The sequence below is a fragment of the Symphodus melops genome (assembly GCF_947650265.1).
Source record: "Symphodus melops genome assembly, chromosome: 7".
In the NCBI taxonomy this organism is placed as follows: Eukaryota; Metazoa; Chordata; class Actinopteri; order Labriformes; family Labridae; genus Symphodus; species Symphodus melops.
The window spans coordinates 8,666,329-8,686,714 of NC_136697.1; the positions used below are offsets into that span (position 1 = coordinate 8,666,329).

The 20,386-nt window shown below is 41.7% G+C and overlaps 1 protein-coding gene across 4 annotated transcripts in view; it reads left to right on the plus strand.

The window, feature by feature from the left end:
- The window catches only part of slc6a9 (solute carrier family 6 member 9), an 88,026-nt gene that overhangs the window by 59,243 nt on the left and 8,397 nt on the right, over positions 1-20,386 (plus strand). For all 4 annotated transcript variants that reach the window (XM_079349444.1, XM_079349445.1, XM_079349446.1 and 1 more), the window contains 11 exons: positions 5,598-5,754; positions 7,614-7,745; positions 7,833-8,109; positions 11,448-11,580; positions 11,831-11,965; positions 12,062-12,165; positions 15,342-15,579; positions 16,699-16,833; positions 16,931-17,030; positions 18,753-18,853; positions 19,592-19,762. In XM_079349444.1, coding sequence (XP_079205570.1) covers positions 5,598-5,754; positions 7,614-7,745; positions 7,833-8,109; positions 11,448-11,580; positions 11,831-11,965; positions 12,062-12,165; positions 15,342-15,579; positions 16,699-16,833; positions 16,931-17,030; positions 18,753-18,853; positions 19,592-19,762 — 1,683 coding nt within the window. The remainder of the gene's footprint in view (positions 1-5,597; positions 5,755-7,613; positions 7,746-7,832; positions 8,110-11,447; positions 11,581-11,830; positions 11,966-12,061; positions 12,166-15,341; positions 15,580-16,698; positions 16,834-16,930; positions 17,031-18,752; positions 18,854-19,591; positions 19,763-20,386) is intronic.

Here is a 20,386-nt window from a genome sequence, read left to right on the forward strand (position 1 = left end):
GCATCAGAACTCACTTCAGTGCCTCGCAAATATTTTCTTTGGAAAAGACTGAATGCATCAGCTAACCACATCTTTTCAGGTGAGGTCAGGATGATTGTTAATGCAAGCTGTGCCTCAAAGGCAACAAGTTAATGTTCACAGTCAGGATACTGTTTGATTCCCGGAGTGCAACTGCGGATTTCTACATTTCTTAATCTATTCTCCTTTAATGTCATCACATGCTTACTCTGCAACTGATTTATTTCAACACACCGAGGACCGCCGCCTCAAATGATTTGAATCTGTGCGCGGACAGCTGAGGTCCGAGTGAACAGCACCGCCTCCCATCAGATAAAAATGATGAAACACATTTGGTCTTTTCAAATGTAAAGGATGTACGGGGGCTTATATGAATATCCATCATGTTCTCAATCAAGTGCTGTCCACTTGTGCTCAGATCGCTGACACCTCATGTAGTTACCAGGTGTAAACATGTTAGCTTCCCCTCAGCGCAGTCCTCCTCTCTTCCACTCCATCAGTTGTCTGCGTCTCCCGTCTGTGGGTTCACAAATGTGTTGACCAGCTTTACTGTTCAATACATGCTTTATCCTGGCAAACTGACAAGATGCTTTCGTAAGAAGTTATTGAAAATGTAATTCCCATGTCCCATTTCCGGAAGCGACTCATTAGCCGAAACACAGATGACAAGTAACAGGTAGAAATAGACAGACACAGAGAGGCTGCACACAGCCAGCTCCAACTGGTCAGAATAATGAAATAAAACCAAAACACCAAGGATGAAGATAGTATTTCTGACTTTCTTCTTTTCTTCTTTGGGTTGAACATTACTGACGAATCAACAGTCTCGTACATTTCATCCATAAGTCCACAGCATATTTTGTTAATGACAAAAAAGTTGAAGTGGCTTTTTCTAAAACTCAACTTGCAACTGATTAATTCCCCCTCTGTCCGCCAAGCCTTTGTTGGCTTGAGGTTTTCTAATTTGGAGAACAGTCGTTTGCAATATTAGCTCATTTCTTTCCGCTAACCCTGACGTGTTTCTCTAATCAAAGCAAACACCATAATTGCTTCTTAACAGCCTTGTCTGACTTTTCAAATGATCCCCAATTTGTGAGTGGCAATAACCTATAAAACCTGGCATGACACTATGTCAGGATTTGTGTGGGAGCAGCTCTTGTAAAACACTGGGAAGCCTTCAAAGATGAGTGAGGACCTCTTGACTCACAGACGTGTCACTGAAAGTAAAACCTTTTCGCTCTAATCAAGAGAAAAAGGCTCCTTGTTTTATCATACATTTATCTTCCTGACAGCAAAGTCAGATCTGTGACTGCAGAGAGACCTTGTAGAGAGTTGCAAAGTAAAGAGAAGGAGAGATGGGAGGAGGGGGTACATGTGTGGTCTTATATAAAGCCCAGATGGTCCCAGAGAAGCACATGACGGAGAGATGGAGGGATGGAGAGAGGAGTGACTGTCGGTCTGTCTGACTGCCTGACTGGGGGGCGAGTGGGAGCCAACACCACAGGCTACAGCACCTGGGCGGATAGAGGCAGACATGGAGGTCCTTCAAGGGAAAGAGGAATGTCATGAGAGATAGGAAGTTTGACTTTTACCCTGAGGGTTGAACCAATATATGGAGTTAGAATCAGCTCAGCTTTATTTTCATCGTTCTGTCGATTTAAAGTCATTTTCTTTCTGTAGAGGTCGATGTTGCTTGAGGCACGGCAGCTTCTGTTTGTGTACTTCCACTTGACCTTATTTCCTCTCAAACTTTAGGGGACGTGTGAACGTGCGGGTCTCCCTGCCTTGGATGATGGATGAACAGTTATATGAGTTTATGGAGGCAGGTGTTATTGCAGCATCAGAGCTGCTGTTTGTTGAGAAACAGTCGTGCATGTGCAGCTTTGATTTGAAGAGTTGATTTCTCGACTGCTGCGAGCGTCTTTAGAAATACAGTACATACATGTTTATATGTTGTGCTGTCCGATGCACTGACACTTCATTCCTCCCAATACTGAGTGTTAATCAAAGTGTACTTTTGTTTAAGGCTGACTTTATGACAGTGATCTGAACATGGCGTCACTACTTTTTATTTTTTTCCGTTTAAACGAGCGTCTTTGGGTGGAAATTTGCTTGCACACGGTGACGCAAAAGTTTATGAAATTTGAGTTAGTATGCAGGCCAGGTGGCGAGGTGGTACTGTGAGCACTGCCATACAACTCCACCTGGAACAGGGGGAAGCCAGAATACCTCTGTGATGGGCCAGACATATTTCCCATTCGCAGTCCTGCAATTCTGTACAGTGGGCAGATTGGCTGGAGGAGCCGAGGTATTAAGGTTGTGCCAATTCCACTTATCAAAACCAACGAAGAAAAAAAAAAGTAACTCTGTTAAACATTTACTTTTCAGTCACAAGATGTGCTTATTTTGATGTTCTTTGAAGCTCCTGTGAGGAACGTTTGGTTTGAAATGGTTTTGGCGCCCCCTGTGGACAAAATAGTGAATCTAGTCTCTTTGTTGTACTTGTCTTTAAATTGAAAATCACACGGTGCCTTTTTGTGCTGTAAAACACCATCCTCTGCTCGTCTCACTCCCTTTGCTTCTAAGTTCAAAAATCTGCATGGACACTGTGTCCAACATGTCAGTTTGAGCCAAAGATTCAGGGGCCATTGCTCTTCCCTTTGTTTTTCTCTCCCTTGTGTTTGTCAGGTGGTAGACCTGAGCCGGGCTGTCAACCTGCGTGTTTACGCATGTACTGTATGTGTGTGTGTTCCTTCTGAAAGTCACACACCTGGTAGCGGAATTCATATAAGATGTACAGCCAACAAACACACACACACACACACACAGCTGCACTCTGTGACGCACTTTTTCCTTCCAAAGTCAACTCCAGACAGAGACGCTGCACTGAGGGACCCCGCTGTGATTGGCAGGCTCTCTGCAGGGGGTTTCTCCTCACACTCTGCTGTGATTTTGACTTCACTCTGAGCATCTCCTCACCAACAACTCATTTGTTTGGCTGATGTGTCTTATATGCGTAACCACCTGCAGCCTCCACTCCTGCACTAACCAAAGGTCTGGGATGCTGGAGAAATGTTCTCTGTTTTGCCCTCCTGACATGCGAGCACAGCCTGACTCAAAGACAAACTCCAGAGCTTTGGGGAAAATATAATCTGGCTGTTTGTTTTCTGTGCTTGTTGATGTTTTGATCTCCAATATTTATTTTTCTCTTATTAGTCACGCTTGGCAATGCCTCAGAGCTGAACTACAGCACCATGGGGGCAAAGTGTGGATGCTGTTTTCGGTTGTTGTGGTTGTTTCTGTTGACATTTTGTTCTGATGAACAAGATTGCGAAGTTACTCTGTGACGGAAGAGCGTGTTCATCTGGGAGGGAGGCTGCTCAGTGTGTGTGTGTGTGTGTGTGTGTGTGTGTGTTTTTGTCTGCACAAGCTGCTCTCCCCGAGACTTGGATGTCCTGCTGTCATGAAATCAGAAAAACGTGTGGAGTACGTTTGTTGCTCTTATATAAAATCTGCTGCAAAAACTTAACCTTAAAAATGAAGCTCCCTCACTAAGCTGACAAAACCCTTCCATTCAGTTTGTGGTGAAGCCGTTCATCCACATTAAGAGTAATGACGGGGAACATGTTTTTAAATAAAAACAGTTAGTTTTAAAGAAAGCGGTTTTCATGACTAGCGTCCTCATGTTTGTCCAACAGGAAGCTTTTCTGATTAAAAAACGTGAGTCTACTCAATCACAGAGCCTCTGAAAATCAGGCTCTGCTACACACAGATAACACCGGCAGCATGAAGGAATGACGTTTTTATTGTTGTGCCATTCAACTGTGCTTAGCAGGCATCGCTTTAAGAGACCATGCGAGGTCATAGAAAGTCCCAACCAGAGTGCAGTGTTTATACTTTCACAACACTCCAAAAATAGAAAACCTGTTTTCACGGCTCAGAATTTCCAACCTGTAATTGAGAAAAGAGTTCAACATTTGAAACCGAAACGATCGATTGAAACGGTCCTCATGTATTGAACCGTGTGCCTCCTTCACCACGCTACTCAGGCAAAGTTAGAAAACCTTAACACATGAAAGCTGATTCATTCTTCTGATGTTTATAAGGAAACTAATGACACCAATATTACCCACATTTCCCCCCTCACATTTTTCTTCATATCTATTTTTATCATCATTTTTTGCATTTGTTTAGGGCAGCTGATGGACTTTGGTGGACTTTAATTGACCTTCAAAAAGTCTGCTCTTGATTAACTACATGTGGTTGTTGGACTTTCGAAGTGACTTTAAGGATTTTAAGTCAGGGTTTAGAGTTCACCGCTGCAGCACTGAGACTGCACTTTTGAGCATGTTTGCGCCTTTATTCCAGAGGAAGGACAGTGGATAGAGAGTGGGGATGAACATGCGGGAAAGAAGCCACAGGCCGGACGTGAACACGGGCCGCCCGCGCGAAGACTACAGCCTCCATACATGGGGACACGCACACTAACCACTAACTTTTAAATGATCTCTGGAAGTTTCAGGCGGGACTGATCCCTGAACTTGTCCTGCTAGATTTGACACAATTAGTCCTTAAATCCTGTCGTAGGAAATAGAGCAGTTGCAGGTAAATTTAAGCCTGTACAAGTTAACAATACGTCGTCTACAAATGTCACTTTGGTTTGCAGTTTCCAGGGTTCAGTGCTCGGACCAATTGTTTTCAGCCTATGCACGCTTCCTCTGTTACAAATGAGTAAACACTCCATAATAACTTCAGTGTTTGGCAACTAACTTACCTCAAAGCATGCCTCGGACGTACAGACCTGTGTGACCAGCAGCTATCTGCTGCTTCAACAAAACCCAACAAAAAACAGATTTTATTGTGCTTGGCCCCAACACCTTAGCGGTATGTGATCTGATGATGTCACAGTCCAAGATGGAATCAATTCACTTCTTTCAACTTGTTTATCAGTGTTTAGAGCAGCAAGTCGGGATGTCGTACTTTCCTGTATCCTAGAAATGCCCTTCAGGAAAAATGTGTCCAAATGATCAAATTAGCAGTTATTTATATTTCTGCTGGATCACGAGTGTGTTCATGTGCGCACAAAAACACACGGACAGACCCAGCTGAGGTTATGGAAGAGGTCAGGAGAGAGGAACCATCTGATGCCAGCAGATGGAGTGATGGAGGGAGGGAGGGAGGAGAGGAGAGGAGAAGCTCCAAATCAGAAAGACAAGACCAAATGCTTATCGGCTGCTCTTAAGGCGCTGATTTCACTTTACATCCCGTCTGCTCCAGCGCTCCCACCTTATGCTACACTTTATGGTGGAGGAGAATTATTATCTGGTATATCAATAATTCTCTTCAATATTTATCATCCCAGCATCATACTGATGGACATACTACTTCTTCTACATCTTACTGCTCAATCTGATTTGGCCAAAATCAGGATGCTCTTCTGCTGAGCGCTGTGATTAAAAGAAGTCGGTATGTTATGAGTCGAGTGCTGCTGTTGGAGCTGCTGCAGCATTACCTCAAAGACACATTTGCTTCCCATTCACCTAATCTCACCTCCTCCTCTCTCCCTGTCTTTCTTGTAGAACGGAGCAGTTCCAGGCGAGCCAGTGAAGAAGGATGAAAACTCCCGGAGAGGGAACTGGGGTAACCAGATTGAGTTTGTCCTCACCAGCGTGGGCTACGCTGTGGGCCTGGGCAATGTCTGGAGGTTTCCCTACCTCTGCTACAGAAATGGAGGAGGTAAATCTTGTGCTTTCGGATGACCTGTGTTTGTGAAGGCAAGCAGCCACATTTTTTTCACTGGGACTTAACCTGGAATTCTTTTTTTTTCTGCTCGTGCCCTCGTATAATATCCGTGTGAAGTCAGGATGAGCCAATGTGAGAATCATTCCCTGTGAGCGAATCAGAGAGGGTGTTGGGCGACCATATGTATGTGTGTGAGGTTAATAGACTGTACATGGATGCAGTTCTAATGATGTTGCCAAAAGCGCAGATGAATATAAAGATACATATATTTTAATGATCACAGTCACATTCAAGTTTTTTATTCGTACACACAGGGCCTACAAAATGTATTTATTTATTAATTTAGTCTGACTGAATGGTTCACATCTGGTGTAGGCAGGGTTTTTAAAACAACCAGCATCACTGGTGATCAGCCAGTTCAGTGCCCCTGTTAGCTTGCTGTAGACCTGGAGCCGACCTGATTTACGACTGTCCAGTATCTACAATAAAGGCACCAAATGTAATGTAGACACAGCTGATTCTCTGCTAAGAAATAACCCAATGTCTGGTGCCTAGAACTTCTATTATAAGTCTTAGATGTTGCTTATAGTTCACGATTTGAAGGCAGGATACTTAACATCCCTGTTCTGATTTACTTGAAGCATTTAACTGAACTGAACTGTTAAATAAGGTGAAGTTTTGTTTTGTCAAGCTCTGTAGCTTACAGTTTTTTTCCTTGGCCTTTATCCGATTTGTGTGTGTTAGCACTGCAAATATTTCTCTGAGTCCTTTATGTGCAGAAGACCTACATTTCCATACAAGGCCGTCCGTTACCTCACACACCACACATAATGATAAGGTTTTTGGTATTCGACAGTATCAGCTGGTCCCACCGACCTAGTTCGTATGCCAATGCTCATATAGAAACAAGCACGCACGCACACACACACACACGCACGCACGCACGCACGCACGCACACACACACACACACACACACACACACACACACACACACAGACATTCCCCATTGATTTGTGTCTGGTTTCTTGTCCAGCCTGAACCCTTGAGAGTTGCTGCTCCAGTGATCGGACTCAGCTGCACATTCAGTGACCTCTCTGCTCTCTCAGGGGGAGGTTACCAGAGCAGATGAGGTTTATGTTTGCTTACCCGCAATATTTTACTAGTTTTTCTAAATTACATTCTAATCATATGACACATATTTACTGTGTGTGTGTATTCATGTATATATATATGTATATATATATATATATATATATATATATATATATATGTATATGTATATACACACATTGCACACATTGTTTAAATGAAAACTTCCTTCACTTTTTCCTGCTTTATTGATAATTAAATGATTTTACACACATGTACATAGCTCGAGATCAAACACAGTGCATTTTCATTTTTGTCAGTTAAGTTTTCTTCATGTGATGTAATATGACGATTTTTGCATCACATGAAGAAAACTTTCAAGCAAAGAAAAACACATTTTTCTCGTCTCAGGGCAAAATGAGGGCTGGACTCACGACCATTCAACACTACTACCATGTTTCTAATGATACACAGCTTCATGTAAATGGGTGAAGTATCATTTTATAACAACAAATGAACTCCATAATGAGACATGTTGCAGTCTTACTCATTTAACGTTACTGTAGTTACTACATAGTCAGACAACAGTACAGCATGGAACTGGCACAGTAAATACCTGCAGGGCTTCTTGTTGTTGTCATGTAAAACAAACCTGTTCTTATATGAAATAAATACAGCACATCATTTTAATGAAACCATTGGGTCTTTAACACAACTTCTTCCTGGAAGTCAAACACACCTGTCGTGCCGTCTCTCTCCCCAGGTGCCTTCATGTTACCGTACTTCATCATGCTGGTGTTCTGCGGCATTCCCCTCTTCTTCCTCGAGCTTTCTTTCGGTCAGTTTGCCAGCCAGGGATGTCTGGGTGTTTGGAAGATCAGCCCCATGTTCAAAGGTCAGTGTGCTTGTGTTTGTGTGCTTACATACAATAGAATCATTCATTTTGTAGGGACGTCATTATTTTACTTTACTCTCCCTTCAGGTGTGGGCTACGGCATGATGGTGGTGTCCACCTACATTGGGATCTATTACAATGTGGTGATCTGCATCGCCTTCTACTACTTCTTCATGTCCATGACAAACCTGCTGCCGTGGACATACTGCAACAACCCCTGGAACACAGCGGACTGCAGCGGCGTGCTGGAAAACAGCCGGCACGTCAACGCCAGCCTGGCTAACGCTACAACGAGCCTGGTAGCAGGAGTTACTGAAGTGGTGAACCGCACGAAGAGGACCAGCCCCAGTGAGGAGTACTGGAAGTAAGTTACTATTAACTTTCAAGTTGGGCTATCAAACAAAACTCCTGAAACTGCAGGTGTTTGATCAGCCCTCTTAGTCTGCCTTCTCACCTTAAACAATAGGGCATGGTGCAAGAAAAATCCTGAGCATGCTCAGACACAGCTCATTTACATTTAAAGCTACAGACACACAAACAGCCTGTTCTCAGCAGGACTGAAATAGAGGGGTTCATAAGTATGATAAAACACAGGTTTTGGATTATTCTTTTAACAATAAACGTCACAGACGTGTTGTGGGGAGCCCATAGATTCATTTAAACTGGTTAAAAATAGAGGATAGTGTGACCTTTAATTTATCTAGATATTTTCATTGATTTTTACGTTTTCCGAAGTTATGCAAGTAACCTCTTTTGATGTCCCTTTTTTCAGCTCACACAGGTCAGGAATGATGAGGTTTTGTTCCGACAGTTGTAAGAACAAAACCTCATCAAATATTTGTGTTACGTATGACCTCGATTATTAGCAGCTTCAAAGCGATGTGCAAGACAGTGAAAAGCAGGTTGTGACCTGTGTTAATATTTGTATTTAAAATAACGACAAGACTTTTTTTTTTTTTTTTTTAATGACATAACCACAAAGCAGCTCACTCAAAGTCCTTGTTCCTGTGTGTATCAACGACTGGGCTGTACCATGGACACCTGATATCAGTGTTCAAATCACGACAAGGATAGATGGCAGGTTATCTAAGCAGTTGCCCAACGAGCCACCAAGGCGCCCTTTGTTTATTCATTTCTATGCTTTGAATTATGTTCAGGAAAATCACTTTTCAACTGGTGTTTATGTATTGTATTTTATTGTATTATAAATAAATGTTGCCAACATTCATTGGCCAAAGTTTAAGATGACCTTAAAGCCATGGGGCAATGTAACAGAGTTGTGACGACTGTGACAATTTAAACACCAGAATGTAAACACATTTATAACTCCAGTTCTTTGTAAACATTTGCTGCATGTCTCCTTTCAGCTACTCTTAGATCAGTGTATCATTTTCAGGAAAGACTCATTAAACCTCTGATAAGTGTTGGGGTCAATTCTAATTTAGAGTCAGATCATCAGCGACTGCTGACACTATCACAAAGGAATCAAGTCGCTTGAGGACATGAGATAGGACCATTAGTGAAGACGCTCAGTTGGGGGAAAACATTTTGTGGCAACAGTGCATGAAGTATGTAACAGACAGAATGTAAGATTTCAGCCGATGGGGCCATGCTTGGATGTACAGTAACAGTCTGCACAGGCTGCACCGGTAAGAAGGGTTAAAGAGCAGGGTGAGGTAATCAGTTTATTTCTCTCTATCACATTACACATCTAAATCACGTTAAAGGACACTTCACCCGTTAAAATATAAATCTGTATTGAGATTGGGTCATATATGTAGTAGAAGTATGAAATAATTATTTCTTTTTTCTTGACCGAGAAAAGGCAGAAAGTGTCTTTTTGGCTCATGTGGATGAAAGACAACAACTCCCAGAATCCACACCTCTATTCAGGCCACTCCCACTGAAGCTACAGTGCTCTATTTACAGTCTATGTAATACACACGGCTGTTTCATCAAATGACTCAGAGATTTCAAAAGGAATTGGCGTCTTAGAAATTCCTGCCAGCAAATGGATGTCTGTGTTTATAGGCAAACAGTGAAGGCACCAACACCACCAGTCCACTCCAGCTGGAGCCGGCCCGGGCTCCTCGTTCTCACCTCCGCCGACAGGCTTTCTGTGCTATTGTCTGCTGTTCTCCACAGAACCTGTTAGCATAGCTTCCTAGCAAGGTGGCAGACGTTCCTTTCAGATGCTGGCAGTGAAGTCCCGCCCACTGATCTGTAATAGGTCTGTAGCTTCAGTGGGTCAAAAATATGAGGAACTAACCATGTAGTTTTACCCCCTCTAACCTTCAGATGACATAGAAATTCTGATTTTTGTGTCATCTGAGGCTAATTTTCAGAAAATAAATACAGAGCTCTCCCGCCTGTGGAGGAAATAAGGGCGGGATTCACGACCATTCAACAATAATACCAGGTTTCTGATGATACAAAGCTTAATACAAAAAGGTGAAGAATCCCTTTAAGTTGAAGAGCACAGAGCGAATGTGTAACAAATCTGTTCAACAATTTAGTTGCGCAAGTATGAATCTTTACATGTCGACGTACGACACATTACATCCATTTGGCTGTTTGAATTAACTGTCGATGGAGGCTTTCATACAGTATATTATTGTTGTGATCAGACATTCGTCTTCCGCTCAGCTCAGCTCACAAGTTGCTGTCAACAGCAACTTTTATGCATCAGTGTGTATACTGACTAGAGTGTTTCATTTAAGTGTTTATTCAGTTGTTGTGTTTTTTAAATGGTTGTGAGTGTGCAGTGTGCTCATTGATAAACCCCTCCCAAATGTGAGTCAGACAATCAGACCCTGCTCATTTAGTGTTTATCGATATTATCTTTTTGCACCTGACTCTCCGCCTTTGGTTTCATGCACTGGGCATTAAAAACACAAGAAAGGGGCAAAGTGCTTTTTTAAAGTGACGACACATCAACATCATTACACTGGGTTTATAAGAAGCTTATTAAAAGCATCCCTCACAAGTTCAGCTCCTGCTCAGGTGATCTATTTCAACACAACAACAAATTTAGTGACTGTGTTTGTGTCTTTAAATCGACTTTCAGACAGGTGTTTGTTAAGCCTCAGGTATCTTTGGCACATGAAGGTGCTCAGATTCTCTCGTGTTATAAAATCGTATCCTGATTACAGCAGTGCTCTATAAAACCACCAGATCTACGACAATTACCATCCGCATTGTTGAAGCCTGCATTCATCCTCCTTTCTCTTTGTCCTGACTACACTGTAATCTTCTGCAGAGAAACATTGCTGAGGCAGATGAGAAGATGCAACCATTTTATAATTATATGAAGATTTTGATTGTAATCCAGATGGTATAATTTTAATCCAGAAAAGAAATGGCCCTAAATGGCTGTTTTCAAAAAACAAGTACCATCGATAGTTTCGTGTTATCTCTTATCTCTGCATCCTGTTTCAGGAGATGCTGCCTCATATTCTCTGCTTCCATCCTGATTTTATTTTGTTAATAACGGAGCCAGAGTAAAAAATACTACACTGTACTGTGTTTCCCAGTACTGACACTTTCATGGCATCGATGCTCAACATTGCTCAGCAGAGATGTAAAAGTGTCAAACTGGATTGACTTTGATTTTTAGAAAGTGCTGGTGTCTTTCTGTTTATAAGAGGGAGATAACATAAAGTGACCCGTCCTCATGTCAGCCTGTTCGTCTCTCTTTGTCAGACATTATGTGTTGAACATCTCTGATGATATCGGGAACTTTGGAGAGGTCCGTCTTCCCATCCTGGGCTGCCTGGCCATTTCCTGGTTTGTTGTCTTCCTCTGTCTCATCCGGGGCGTGAAATCTTCTGGAAAGGTCAGCCTCACACACACGCACACACACACACACACACACACGCACACACACACACACGCACACACACACACACACACACACACACACGCACACACACACACACACACACACACACATAGACGACAGGACTTCATAAAGCCGTCCTCTTAAAACAGCACCATATCCCCCACTTTATGCACAAATATATGTTTAACTTCAGATTTGCGCAATCTGTCTGATCACCTGTGTGTGTCTGTTTGTGTGTGTTTAGGTTGTGTACTTCACAGCCACGTTCCCGTATGTGGTGTTGACCATCCTGTTCATCCGTGGCATCACCCTGGAAGGAGCCGTCAACGGCATCATGTACTACCTGACTCCACAGTGGCAGAAGGTCCTTGATGCAAAGGTATTCCCATGAACAGGCGGATGGATACACTAGAAATGTGAAAGGTCTTTACTTCCTCTTTCCTTCCTCTGACTGCACGTGGGCTTGTTCTCGTAGGTGTGGGGAGATGCAGCGTCACAGATCTTCTACTCGCTGGGCTGTGCCTGGGGCGGTCTCATCACGATGGCTTCCTATAACAAGTTTCACAACAACTGCTTCAGGTTAGTCATCCACACTGAAGGCATTTAAGGGCACCGTTCACACTTTGGGTATTACACTTCTTCCCTGCTGAGAGTTAAATGACTAGATTGATTCTTCTCTTATATCTTTTTGTGAAATATGAAGCCGGCGCCTGGAAGAGTTTATTTACACAAGTTAAACAACTGTGTCTGTTTGATTCATATATACACATGCAAAGGCCAATTATCAGACTGACAGGTTGTGTGTTCATGGAGGCTTAAATTCAGGACTAGTATGTTCTGGGCTCTTGCAACATGAAACCTTTGGGCAAACCTTATTTACCTTTATGGGTATTGTAAAGATTGGGTTGGCTTCATTAGGGCCCGAAGCACTGACAGTGTGAAGGACTCGATTGTTTCCCAAAGGACTATTTTTATTGTTCAGCGACTTTGCTGCCATTTTTGAATGCCTGAACGTGAACGAAAACTCACCAACATGTTCAAGGTCATCGAGTCTGGTGAAAAATTCTATATTTTTGTATATTCCGTAAAAAAAAGTTCTCAAAATGGTTCTAGATAGCCCCCTTTTCACGACACGTAATTTTTTATGAATGCCAGAAATGTGTCTGAAATTCGCATTTCACAGGTTGCCTATTTGAACAAACATGTCTGAGGGGGTTCAGCCGATCATCTGTTGAAAATCTCAGCTTGTGCTCTGCATGTTATTTCATTAAAGGCCGTGGCCATGGCGTACCATCAAACTTTGATGTGTTGTCCCACCACTTTTAGAAGTGTTATCTTAATTTGTTTAAACTCAAAGTTACTATTCACATCTACAAATGTACTAATTGACATTTAAATTGCATTTCTTTAAGAACACTTTACTTTCAGCTGAAAAGACCTACAAAAAACCCATAGTCAAAACATTACAGGGAGTCCGCCATATATTTTTTAATGCAAAAAATAAAGGGTGTGGCCTCGGCGTACTGTCAAACTTTCACTTTTACACAAATCAAACTGTAGCCTAAGGCCTGCTGCTTGGCCACGCCTCACAGTTGGACTTTCTCGGGAGCAGCACACCCCGTCATGCACGGGGTGCTTCGGGCCTTTCATCGCCGCTAGCGGTTTTAATTCTCCTTGCTACCAGTGAGGAAACAGATTGGAGGCCATCAGGTCACAATTAACAAACATCTGATTCTCTCCCACTGCACAAGCATTATTCAAAATGAAGAATAGCGTTAGAATCACAGAAGCATTAAAATGACATGATGTGCTGCACCAGTCAAAGTCAGCTTTGTCAATTGTTGCCATTTATAATGGATATACAGAAAAGTAGTTTCTCTCCAATCCACAGTGCAAACTCTTTAAGTATAAAAATACTAAATATAAAGTATAATAATGATGTACAAAAGTACAAAGATTATGTGCATTTGGGCCACAGCAACAACCGATGTGCATGGACTTAGAAGTAAAAATACTGTAAATAAATGAAAGGCAATAACATTCAGAGCCTTCCTCTCCCTGTGTTTTAATGACTAGGCTCATTTTGCTTTTGTTCACGCAGCTGCAATGTTTCAGCAACACGGATCAATAAATGATTCTTTGCACAAATTACAAGGCCAGACTGATAAGATGACGAGGAAAAAGAAGAAGTAGAGGGCGAGTAAAAGGGAAGTTCAGACTTCACCTTCACTCTACAGGGCAGGGGAAGAGAAGCAGTACGAGGAAGAGGAGAAGTGGTTTCAGTTTGTGCAGGCTAAACAGAACTTCTAAGTGAGTCAGGCTAAGAGGGTGACAGAAACGACGAGGAGCAACTTCAAGTCTACAGGTCTAAAAGGAGAAGGTGAAGAAGGTGAGATAGGAGAAGGCGCAGTGATAATGTTTTTTTGAATTTGTGTTAAGTATGCAAGTTTGCAAAGTATTAAAACACCAAGGAAAGGAAGCAAGAGATAGAGGGGGAGGTTAGGATGGAGGAAAGACAAAGATGTCACTCTCCTGAGCTTGTCCACACATACTGACAGAGGGAGTGGGGTAGAGGGGGTGAGGAGGAGGGATGAAGATATAATTTGTTCCTCTGCCAGGAGCTTGAGGTTGTGCTATCTGCACACACAGCTGCACGGCGGCCTAATCAGCTTGTGTTCTGCAGCTCTGTCCCTGTGGAGCCCGCTCACTGCTCTCCTGTGACACCTCCAATCGGTGCACATGCAGAAGTGCAGAGAGCAGAGGACCAGGCAGAGGTTTGATTGGTGTTTCTTGAGGAGCTGCTAGAGAGACTGAAATCATGGCCATCAAAGGCATCCTCTGTGATAACAGGAAACAGAAAATGTGAGGAAACCAAGCCCCATGCAATCACTAACTCCCTCCTTGAATCTGAATCAAAGAATGAGTCAGAGAGAGGAAATATGTAGCAAGGTTATCTTCAGCAGCTGAAACTACTACTCAGAACAAGGACTGCAGCCTTCAATGGAAAGAACCTGAGCAGATGGCTTTTCATCCTTTAAAAGGGTAAACGGAAATGTTGATTCTCCTTCTGAGTCTGCATCATGTTGACTTTTAAACAGCAGACTTAGATCACATTGAGAAACTTTGAAACAAGTTTTCACCTGATATGAATTCAGAAGTATAACATATTCATGAACACTCATCCTGGACTGACAGAGCCAGAGCACTCAAACTCAACTCAAAGCGCTTAACAGGCTGTAGACTTTGTCAGCTCACTTTCTGTACATATCGTTCTGAAACTGTCCTGAGGCCTGAGACAATGAGAAATCTTGACTTGTTTAATCGTTTTATTTATTTTCCTAAGCACCTGACCTAAAGATGTTTTCTCTGTCTCCTGCCCAGGGAATGCACACGTAAATTAGCTTGTAGCTAACTCTGGAACAGCTAGTAGGTTGTATGCTGTTCCTTTCAAATTAAAAAAAACAATCAAACAAATAAATAAATGTATTCATATTATAAATGATTTAAGTTAAAAAAAAAAAAAAAAAAAAGGTTGACGTTTTCGGGAAAGCTGCTTTTTTCTAAGTTTGCAGACGGATAGCTTGTACTTGTTAAAAGTGTCTGAGTGTGATCACATCTGGGGGGCATTAACGCTTTGACTGTTGTCACTTTCTCCTCTCTTCTGTTTTTGTGTTGGTTTCAAGTTACAAATTTAATTTATCCCACTTTGCTCTTTGAACTAAATGTTTTTTTCCCCTTCTCTTTCCTACATCCAGAGACAGCATCATCATCTCTATTACCAACTGTGCAACCAGTGTGTATGCAGGCTTCGTTATTTTCTCCATCCTGGGGTTCATGGCACACAACCTAAACGTCCCTGTGTCGGAAGTGGCCGACCATGGCCCGGGCCTGGCTTTTGTTGCTTACCCAGAAGCCCTCACTCTTCTCCCTATCTCGCCGCTGTGGTCGCTGCTCTTCTTCTTTATGCTCATCCTGCTTGGACTGGGCACTCAGGTGAGGATGGAAGAAACACACACTTAAAGGCTGTGCTTGCAACACACTCATACATCAACACGTAACTATGAAATATATGTGTTATTTTATAAATCATGTTTGAAGTAAATATGGAGTGCAGTTGCATACTTGTGTTCATGCTAATCTGGTTCTTTATGAATTGTACATTGGAGCAGTTTGAGCTCTTTGAGAGTGACATATTTCAAGATTGATTGATTAAAACAGCTCAAGTCATTCCTGAAGGCTACATACAATTTATTACTTGATCAGGGAGACAGTTTGGCGATTCTTAAGTCTTATCGTGCCCAACCTTTCAAAAAGTCTACCTTTTAGCTTTCCAAAATATGGTCATCACTTTAAGGATTGACAGCATTTAAAGTTTCTGTTGTGCTTTACATGATGATCTTGAAATAAGTGCACTCATGATTTGTTTCCACTTTCGAGTTAGTTGGTTCACTTCTTTGTTCAGGATATTGTATCATTTATTTCCTGGATTTCCGTGGTATTATGTATGGATGAGTTTGAATTAAGTTAGACTTGTCATCTGGCACCCCCAACAAGTCGAAGTTATCTCCTAAAATGTCCCTAATTCAACTAGACTGATGGGCTCCAAATGTCTTTTCTTTTCCTCTTAACCCACCACATGTGAGTTTGAAGTGAAGTGGCCCAAATACTTCTGTATTCACTATAATATTAACCCCCAGCTTCAATTGTTATCTGTGTGCTAACTCTTTGGCATTCCCTTGTGTGTAAAACTTTGGTTTAAACATGCTGGCTCTCCTGTTAGCTTCATTGTAAAGTTAGGACTTTATCCCTCCCTGAAATTTGGAAAATGCTCCCATTAAAAGTTGACAATTTGACCTAAAGTATAGTTTACAGTGCTGTTATAGCATTGCCGTTATAATTCGCTAGCTTACCCATCTACTGCTTTTATTAATGCCTGAAATGATCACTATTTTCCGCTCCTTCCTAAATAGTTAAACTATTTCTGATGATTTGTCAGAGCTCCTTTAGGATCATGCTATCTCTCTTATCTTACTAGAATGAATGTGACCTGCACATTGGCAGTTAATTCTTTGATTTATTGAATCCTTAAACCTATTGTCGCTGCTCTTGTAGTTCTGTCTACTGGAGACTCTGGTAACAGCTATCGTCGACGAGATTGGAACAGACTGGATCATGCGGAACAAAACTGTGGTTACACTGTCAGTGGCTGTAATCGGATTCTTACTGGGAGTGCCGCTAACTACACGGGTATGTCCCAAACACAAAGTTCAAACATGTCTGGAAACACAGTTTGTCCTCTCTAATGGTCACAGTGTTTTACTCATTCTCTGTTTTCTGTGTGCAGGCAGGAATCTATTGGTTGCTTCTGATGGACAACTATGCTGCTAGTTTCTCTTTGGTCATCATCTCTTGCATCATGTGCATCTGCGTCATGTACATTTACGGTAAGAAGGGATATACACTGGATTTGGGGGAGGGTTGACTGTTCCTTAATTCATTAAGTTCTTTTCTGAGTGTTTGATACTGTTGGCCATGACTTGTTCCCTCTGTGGCTGAATTAGGTAGGTTTGGTAATAATCCTTCCATGTTTTTTTTCATTGTTAAAGGGGGTTCCACAAGGCTCAATACTGGGTCCTGTTTTATTAACAATAAACATCAACAATATTACATCTGCTATAAAAAGCTTCAAACACCCACCTTTAAGCCGACAGTACAGTTGTGGACTGCTTTGCAAACGCTCCACATTCAGCCTTTCAAACTCTCCAGCGAGCTTATAATCAATGCTTTGTTTAATCTGAAACTGGTTCTCAATACAAACAAAAGCAAATGCAGGTTTTTCTCTAGAACCAGAGACGTTGGAGATTATGGTTTGGAGATCACCAATTTGACAGCACACACCAGAGGGGGGAATCACTAGAATATAAATAGTAGCTATTAGTTTGTTTGGGTCAAGCAAGGACAAAGTGTTTGGTTAAGACGGATTCATAGAAGAGGATGAAACAGCTCCACATAGTTGGTGCTTTAGTTTCAAAATTAAGTCTTTAGATAAAAAAATAATCATCATCTTTTATCTAGAAAAATTAGCTTAATTGAAAACCCTCCATGATTCTTGTGAACTAAACAATCACACAGAAAAACCTCATTATAAAGGAATCAGACATCTTCAATCAGTCCAGCTGACAATACTGTTTGTAGATGTGTTTTTAGGTTTGAACCAGAAACACTGTTTTCTTGCTTTACTTACTCTGTACACACATTTAAACAGCTTCAGCCCCACGGCCCCCAGGCTCCACATTTTGACGCTGTTGGAATAGTGCAAACATGTGTGCAGACAGTACAGTCATGAGTACACAAATGGAAGACATAGCAAAAATGTTTACTTTTACACTGAATCTGTATTTACATTTTGTAGGAGGCCATTCAGGATTTATATAACAACTTTAATTATATGAATCAAGTAAATCTTTTTTTTTTCCCTTGATCATTCTGTGCATCAGTTTTGTTTTGTTTTTTTCAATCAGAAGCAAATTCAAATCAGCATCTTGGCAGCAGACCCGCAGTCTGATATCAGTAGTGAGATGACAAAGATAAAATGCCTGCCAGAGTCGTCCCTCAGAGCGGCACAAAGGAATTGATTTTGGGCTTTCCTAAAAAATGTGACTGAAATGGAAAATCCTGATGGCTGTAAAGATAAGTTTGTCTTGTGAGGATTGTAGTGAGAATCTTCCTGTTCCAGTATCCAACATGCAGCCTAACATTATGCCTGAATTTGTTTCCAAGTATTAAAACATTTTTTACATGTGTTTCTGCTTTCAAGTAAATGCTAAATAAAGTTGAGAACGTTTATTTGAAAATATCACATAAATAGATATTACATAAAAATAGCACATACATAGCACATCAAACAAATGTTGTTCTGTCCCCGACTGGTCCTATGACAAACTAATGCTTGCAAAAGGTTCCTAGGTATGTATTGAAAGTGCATCAACCGGCAGTGGAGGAATAAAGACGCTGTTTTGGCTGCATTTGGAGTGGAAGCAGTTTGATGCAAATTTGCGACAATAGGGGTTAATACATGATTTTAAGGAAGCAGAGCAACCACATGCACACTGTACTTTATTATCCACTTTCACATCACATTTTAAAAATGTTTGTTTCTACTGCAGGACACAAGCGCTACTTCAAAGATGTGGAAATGATGCTGGGCTTCCCTCCTCCTCTTTTCTTCAAAGTGTGCTGGAGATTCATCTCCCCTGTCATTATTTCTGTAAGTGAACACGCACACTCATACACTGGTCACATAAAGCAGATTGAAGATTTGATTGTTACTGGAGCCACACAGTGATTGATGAGGTTTGGAACTTTTATTTGTTGCTGACACAGTGCTCGAGACCTGACCTACATTTTGAGCTGCAATCAGCACTAATCTGTTTTGGCTGCAGCGTAAAACTCTAAGAGAAAATCTTTTTGTCTGGGGAAAATGGACACATGCAGCTGCTATCAGTGCTATTTCCCAAGCAGGCAGCAGTATTAGCCCACTAAGCTGCTGAGCAAACCAAGAAATGCATTGTTGTGGATTAATGGTCAGATGTTCTCACTTTCATTGCACTTCACAGATGTTTGCCCTGCTCTCCACGGCCTGTGTTAAAAAGGTTACTAACTCACTGTCAGAGGAGGTCATGACTTGTAATCAAGATATCCTGCAATTGACAATACAAACACGTTGCGGCATAGGTTTAGCCTGCACTCAGTTAATGCAGGTCTCAGGGAGAGTTATCATGGTGTATAGCTGTAAACGTCAACGCGCTTTTGATTGACTCTTTGAATTGAAGAAAAACACGCTGGCAGATCATGAATCTTTGGGTTTTAACATGTTCGTGTAAGCTCTTTTCTCTCTCCACTGTTAAAGAAGCATTTCCATTTGCTTGTAGAACGGCTCTGTGAAGTTAAAATCCTCCTGCATTCACTATATATCACTAATCACTCTCTCTTGTTTTCTATGCAGTTCATCCTGATCTTCACAGTGATCCAGTACAAGCCCATCACTTACAATGACTATGTGTATCCCAGCTGGTCTCTGGCTATTGGCTTCTGCATGGCTATGTCCTCGGTGGTCTGCATACCCATCTATGCACTCTACAAGATCTCCAGGTCCCCAGGAGCCACTTTCAGAGAGGTACAGCCTGACCCGCAGCATTTTCTGCATAGAATCACATATAAGCCCATGTACACCCTATCTGCATATCTAATACACTTATTTATCAGTCTTTTTGTATTTCTTGCACCAAATCACAACCATAGTTATCTAATGATACAATACACATTGTTCACCACAAACAGGAAGTAGTTTGTTAAGGGATTTAATATAGTTCAAACTTCATACAGATGATCCCAGTACGAAAGTAAAACTTGTCATGTGAGTATAGTAAGTGGGCGAGGCTAAATGGCTCAGTGACGCCACCTTGAAATTTTCAAAAAGGCCTCCCCATAGATGTTTTTTTGTCATACATGCATGACGATGTTTATGCACATTAAGCATGTCATGACCTACGTAAAATCTTCTTACACCCATTGTCAAGACAATACAGGAAATCCGCCATATTTATTTGCATGCAAAACAATTAAATTTGCACTTCACTGGTTACCTATTTGCACAAACTCGTCTGAGGGCGTTCATTCGATCATCGCAAACTCAGTGTCAGCGTGTTCTAGAAATGTTGAAGATCTTAGCTTGTGCTCCGCACAATGCTACATAAAAGGACGTGGCTGCAGCAACAATAGAAACTATGCACTGGTACCA